General features: G+C 30.5%; 1 protein-coding gene across 1 annotated transcript; it reads left to right on the plus strand.

The window, feature by feature from the left end:
• The first annotated feature begins 2,366 nt into the window (after positions 1-2,366).
• On the plus strand, positions 2,367-7,225 carry LOC131954136 (32 kDa beta-galactoside-binding lectin-like). Its single transcript, XM_059317666.1, has 5 exons — positions 2,367-2,459; positions 2,762-2,853; positions 3,019-3,220; positions 5,070-5,180; positions 7,136-7,225. The coding sequence occupies exons 1-5, from the start codon at positions 2,388-2,390 to the stop codon at positions 7,223-7,225; spliced, it is 567 nt and encodes a 188-aa protein (XP_059173649.1). The 5' UTR covers positions 2,367-2,387.
• Positions 7,226-7,712: the final 487 nt, after the last annotated feature.

Here is a 7,712-nt window from a genome sequence, read left to right on the forward strand (position 1 = left end):
CTGTGTAAACGAGAATGCAAAAGTATAAAGCAGTAAATCCCATAATGAGGGAATCGATGATGGGTGTTGTACACGTAGCTAAATGTGCATAGACATCGGGCGCTTGAGTGGAACCCACAGTGGGGGCGAAAGAGAGGGCGCCAGATCGTGAAGCGGAGTTTTAACAAAGAGCTTTAAACAAAGAGCTTAAACAAAGAGCTTTTAACAAAGAGATTTTAACAAAGAGCTTTTAACAAAGAGCTTTTTACAAAGAGCTTTGAACAAAGAGCTTTTAACAAAGAGCTTTTAACAAAGAGCTTTTAACAAAGAGCTTTCACTAAGACATTTGTTGTGTGATAACAACATACATAGCCGGGGACCTGACAAAGCTATATTTAAATTATGTGGCATCATGCTCCATGTTTTGTAAGGAGGACAACGTCTTAGATATAAAGACAAGACGTGGCAGCTGTTTACCACAGAAAACTTTTTTTCTGTTAGCTTATGATAGAAATAAGACACGTCATTTATCCTAATTCCTAATTAAACCTTACCACAAATCGGTTATCACAAACTTAAAAAAATCAATGTTATGTCTTCTAGCCAAGCTACTTACTTAACAGCCCGATGATGTAAATTACAACTAATCCTAATCAGTTGTTTGTAAGGTAATCGAAACCCTTGGTGACTATACCAAGTTGGGCCCAAAGCTTATATTTGCGCCGGTGTTCTATGGGCAAATATTGGTTTTCAATAACAATTATTATTATTATGTAAAAAATAAACCTAAAATTTCTCAAATATTCTTATATAAAACAACAGGATATATGAACTCGGGATATAGACATGAATTTTAATCCATTTTAAATATTTAACCTTTTTAAAATAGAATAAAATCGCGTAGAAAAAAGAATTGCACACCAAGTGAACGCCAAATAAAATGTGCATAATAGTGTGCAAAATTATTAGTACTTTATAAATGTACATTACTTTTTTGAGAAATTTGAAATAGCGTAACTTACTACTTCCGGTCAACGGAAATTACTCAAAATTCGATAGAAGGTAGAGAATTAGCTCTTTTACTTACATGTGAAATTTCATTTATCTATCGGAAATAGTACTCAAGTTATAGGCTTTTGAAAAATTCAAAGTAGAAAAAGTACCGCTTCTGGTAATCGGAAACCGCTCAAAAGTTGATATTTAATACTTCTATATAAAATTTCATCATCCTAGCTGTAACAGTACTCAAGTTATCGTGTTTACACACACAGAGACACACACACAAATACACACACAGACACACATACACACACAGACATTCTGGTTGTGGCTCCTATTCGTGGCTCCTGATTGAGATTCGTTATTGAGACTCCTGGTTGAGGCTCCTGATTGTGTATCCGTGTCTCAATAAACACATAATGATTTGCCCATACATTTGCCCTTTTTAGCTGTGTGTCCTCATCTGCTCCCTACCTAAGCTTACTACACTTCCAAGATATGCTAATTGATCGAGACATTAAGTATATAATAAGAAGATGAAAACGATCAGTCGAAAGCGGAAGTCGCTCGTATTTTTACGTTCTCGTATATACGAAGTATAGATAAAATCTTGTAATCTTGCAAAAAAACAACAAAAAAAAACGAGATTTTTACAAATCTCGACGTTTTACACCTTACTGTTACGGAAAAACATAATTTTGCAATCTTGTCCGTATGTCTGTGTGTCTCTGTGTGTGTGTGTGTGTCTCTGTGATTGTGTAAACACGATAACTTGAGTACCGTTACGGATAGGTTGATGAGATTTCTTATACAAGTATTTTATCAAAATCGTAGATCCGTATCAACTTTTGAGCGATTTCCGATAACCGGAAGTGGTACTGTTTTTACCTTGAATTTTTCAAAAGCCTATTACTTGAGTTCTATTTCAGATAGATAAATGAAATTTCACATGTAAGTAAAAGATCTAATTCTCTACCTTCTGTCAAATGTTGAGTAATTTCCGTTGACCGGAAGTAGAACTAATTTACGCTATTTCCGATTTCTCAAAAAACGCATGTAAATTTATAAAGTACTAATAATATTGCGAACTATTATGCACATTTTGTTTGGCGTTCGCTGGGTGCGCAATTCTTTTTTTCTACGAGATTCTATTCTATTTTTAAAAGTTTAAGTAATTAAAAATCATGTCCATATTCCGAGTTATATAAGAATATTCGAGAAAGTTTAGGTGAGATCACTCCCGGTTTATTTAAATTTACATTAAATTATCATGTAATGTATTATTGTCCTTAAAATGTGGAAATAATTTAATTACTGACACTATTTGAGCACATAACTGTCAATGTTAAATTTTTTTACCAGACTTTAGCCATTGTATCAGACGACTAAATTTCCCTGGTACTTTTAACATGAAATCGCCATTCAGCTTGTGTTTGTTGTTGTATGGTGCTCTTGTTTATACAGAAAACACCACCAAAAAGGTAACAGGCTGCTCACCAGAAGTAGTGTGTAAATAATATATATCATTTGGTTTAGAGCCGTAGCATTTTACGCGGAAATTTAATGTTAATATCTGTTTATTACCTACTTTGAAATTTAAATTATGTAAAAATTAGTTTTAAATATAATTTTTCCTAATTTACTCAGCATGTTTTTATTTTCACAAATTAGTATTTAGATTAAAACAAAAATAAAACAAAATTTTTTTTACTACGTATGTCCAAGTCTACCATCTGTCACTCGCATTAATTAATATACCAACATTATCTCTTTTTTTTTTGAGCACAAAGTACCTTTCCATAAAAGATTTTATTCAGATTTATTTCGCATGAGGTCGATTGTTATTCTTGGACAAGTTCCACACAACGCAAATAGGTTTGTAGCAATATATTGATCATTTACATTACATGATCACAAAATGTTTCAAAATAAACGTATTTTCCTATATATTGAACATAATCATTTTTATTCTTACACATACAAGTGATTTGATATTTTAAATTCTTCTAACTTAACAGACCGATTTTTTAATCCTTCTAGATTTAGCATCCGACTGTGTGTAAAAAAGGACTGTATACCAAATGTTGCTTTATTGTTTAACCCAAGATTCATTGAAAGGAAAACAGTAATGGCACGAAAAATGGGTCAGAGTTGGTCAAACATACAAGTTGAGAAAGTAAATCCTTTTAGCAAGGGTCAAAGATTTCAAATGGTGATTAATATCAGGACTCTTGACTATGAAGTTGGTAATCTTCTAGTTTTAATGTAATAATAAAAGCTCGTTTATTTTAGTAGCACAGTTGTTTTCTAAAATAAATATGCTTACCATGTAGATGCAAACACACAACTTAAAGCAATGCTTAATTTTGTACTTGTACTTGTACTTGTACTGCAGCTAGACTATTTTCCCATATATATAAAATTATATATATATATATATATATATATATATATATATATATATATATATATATATATATTGACAGGACAAATGATCTAAGGACAAATGATCTCAGACAAAATATCTCAGACAAAATATCTCACGGACAAATTATCTCAGGACAAATGATCTTAGGACAAATGATCTCAGGACAAATGATCTCAAGGACAAATGATCTCACGGACAAAAGATACCAGTACAAAATATATCAGGACAAAAGATACCATGTACAAATGATCCCAGACAAAATATCTCAGACAAAATATCTCACAGAAAAATTTCAAAAGTGTATTGGATACTTTTAGTTGATCTGAACAGTTTTTTTTATTGACTGTCATATGGTTTTGTTTACTATGTTTAATATTGTTTATAGGCCTATATAATAACTGTACGAAATGTTTGCGTATAAATTTGCCATATTGTACTAAGCATTTTAAAATAGAGATTACCAATAAAGAATGCGAAGATTAAAGAGTTTGTTTCGATAGAAAGTGTAGGTTGGCTTGACAAACATGAAACAATCCTACCATGTCAGGTGGACGAAACTAGATCCAAGAGGATGAAATAACAATAAAGACACACCTTTGTATCAAGGTGGCCGCCCGCTATGATAGCAGAGACATGCCTTAAGGGAAAGACATCCGCCCTCCATGGACAATACAACTAGCATCCGATGTCAATTGTTATGCGTCGTTCACACCTTAGTGATCAGGTGACAAATGCTTATTTAAACGACAGCGGTCATCGCGGAGCGAAGCTTTTCATGGTGTGCATGCTAACAAAGCAGTATTAGTGGTGATTACTCAGCTAAGGCCTCTTTCGTTACCTCGCAAATAGGGTATAGGGCATTAGTTTCTAATGAATTTCTGTTTATAAAAGCCATAAGTAGTGCAGAAGGCAAAGAGATTTGGAAATGTGAAGTGAGAACATGTAGGCAACAGCGAAAGCTCACACAATACATAATCACATAGTATTGGAAATGTGTGATCATAACGATGTACATGCCAGCAATGAAACGTACACTTTTTTTTGTTTTGATGATGCAGTAAAAACAACAGTTTTAAGTTACGAACCTGAAGACCCATTTATATTTGTTTGTTAAGTTTAACAAATTCATTTTATAACAATCAATTATTATGCGTAAAAGGAGTAAACAAAACCATATTGACAGTTAATACAAAAAAAGTTCAAATCAACTAAAAATCATTGTACATATTATTAAAATTTTGCTGTGAGATATTTTGTCTGAGATATTTTGTCTGAGATCACTTGTCCATGATATCATTTGTCTTGATATATTTTGTCCTGGTATCTTTTGTCCATGAGATCATTTGTCGTTGAGATCATTTGTCCTTGAGATATTTTGTCTGAGATATTTTGTCTGAGATCATTTGTCCTGAGATCATTTGTCCTGTCACCATATATATATATATATATATATATATATATATATATATATATATATATATATATATATATATATATATATATATATATATATATATATATATATATATATATATATATATATATATATATATATATATATATATATATATATACACCGTTGCAATTGAATATTTTATATCAGTTTTGATTTTAAATTCGATTTTTATTTTTCACTTCGGTTTTAAATTCAACGCATGCTAAGATATATATTAACAACAAGTATTTCGCCAAATACCCGCAAAATTATCTCCACTGGGAAATCGGATACATCAACGTGCGTGAGGATGTTACTATAGATGAGATCCAGGAAATTGTAAGTAGCTCAAGATTGAATGTTTTTAATGTTTTATAAAAATCATTAGTTTCTTTTTGATTATCTGCTTTTCAAAGTAAAAGCAACATTGAGATTACCGAATATTTAAAATTGGAAAAAAAACAGCACTCAATATTAATTACAAATTTCTCATTATCTTTTTAATAAACTGTATTTAATGCAATTTGACTGCTCTAAAAATCTTAAAATAATATTTTCGCAGTATCCCGATTATGTAAGTATAGTTTCAAAGGTATTTTTATTTTTACTTTTTTATATTTATTAGCGTAAGTATTTTTAGAAATTAATGTATGTCACGAGCAATTGAATGAGATACCTTTTGATAAAAGTGTAACCAATAACAATTGGTTTTAAAACTGATTTTCTGCTTACAATTATATTTTGTAAGCCTTATTAGCAAATGTTATTACTCCTGGTAAATGTTACAATGCTTTTGTCTTGTATTTGTAAAGTTATATATTTATTTTATATATTTATGTGTGAACGCAGTTTTGGCTGGTTGTAGGAGATTACAGCCATTTAAAAAATGTATCAGTCATAATAATTTAATTTTTATTTCTTTAAAACCTGCTCTAACAATTTGTTTAAAGAAAAGAAGCACACACATAATAAACGATTTCTCAAATCAGTTTTTTGAAAGACAACGCAAATGGTTTTAAATATTTACAAGCTACCTTTCACTCAAATTAGGAGCGAGAGAGAGAAGAGATTTTTCATTGATTGCATTATATTACGCCTAGATCAAGAGCTTTAAAGTGAAGTAAATATGGATTCTGACAAAGCTTTCTGATCATAAAAATAAATGAACCGGGAGTGATCTCCCCTAAACTTTCACGAATATTTTTATATAAAAAAACAGAAGGATGGGAACTCGGGATTTAGACATGAATTTTAATCCATTTTTAATACTTAAACTTTTTAAAATAGAATAAAATCTCGTAGAAAAAAAAATTGCGCACCAAGCGAGCACCAAAACCAAATGTGCGTAATAGTGCGCAATATTATTAGTACTTTATAAATTTACATGCGTTTTTTGAGAAATCGGAAATAGCGTAAATTAGTACTTCCGGTCAACGGAAATTACTCAAAATTTGATAGAAGGTAGAGAATTAGATCTTTTACTCACATGTGAAATTTCATTTATCTATCTGAATTAGTACTCAAGTTATAGGCTTTTGAAAAATTCAAAGTAGAAAAAGTACCACTTCCGGTTATCGGAAATCGCTCAAAAGTTGATACGGATCTACGATTTTGATATAATACTTATATATGAAATTTCATCAACCTAGCTGTAACGGTACTCAAGTAATCGTGTTTACACACAGACAGACACACAGACACACAGACACACAGACACACACACACACACACAGACATACGGACAAGATTGCAAAATTATGTTTTTCCGTATCAGTGAGGTGTAAAACGTCGAGATTTGTAAAAATCTCGATTTTCTTTTGCACGATTTATACGAGAAAGTAAAAAACAGTCGAAGCGGATGGCTGAAAGTCGATACTGTGCGGACGCAACTTTATGAACTGCGAAAATATAATTGGGGTGTCTATATTTGAAATCATCGGTTGAATCTTTCTACTCTACAATTAGTAAGTGTATCTAAGGGATGAGCGTTGGATTGCATCTTCATTTAAAAAAGGAAACCTAATACAGCAATTTTCATGAGGTTTGATGAAAAAATGTTGAAAATGTTCAAGAAAACATAATGTATAGAATAAATATTAATTTATACCATTTTCTGTATAATGAAGCATGATTCATTAACTAATCACTTTTTTAAAAATATCAAACGGTTATACTGATCGCGAATTTCGTTGTTTAGATCAAATGAATGGTATGAATCGTAACAGTTTTATTTATGTTTATTATGACTTTATGTCCTTAATTATATTTTAATGATTTTTTTAACATCTGTTAAGAGTCAAGAACTTGTGTTACACCACACTCTACAACCAGGAGTCAAAGTTAGATGGGATGCAACAATATCAGATGCAGAATTTAAAATGTAAATTATTGATTTTCTATTTTCAAATTTCGTGTATTGAAATCTGCATATTAACTTAAAATACAAAGCAAAATAAGTTGCAATATTTTAAAGCAAAATAAATTCTTAATTATAAAAAAAATAATTAAAATAGTTTGAAATCGATTTAAGCAATGTCTGGCTTAGCCAAGAAACTAAATATAACACAAAACCAAATATAACACAAAACCAAATATAACACACAACCAAATATAACACAAAACCAAATATAACACAAAACCAAATATAACACAAAACAAAATATAACACACAATCAAATATAACACAAAACCAAATATAACACAAAACCAAATATAACACAAAACCAAATATAACACACAACCAAATATAACACAAAACCAAATATAACACAAAACCAAATATAACACAAAACCAAATATAACACAAAACCAAATATAACACAAAACCAAATATAACACAAAACCAAATATAACACAAAACCAAATATAACA

Source organism: Physella acuta, unplaced genomic scaffold (assembly GCF_028476545.2).
Source record: "Physella acuta isolate Inbredline_101_S28 unplaced genomic scaffold, ASM2847654v3 ptg000975l, whole genome shotgun sequence".
NCBI lineage: Eukaryota > Metazoa > Mollusca > Gastropoda > Physidae > Physella > Physella acuta.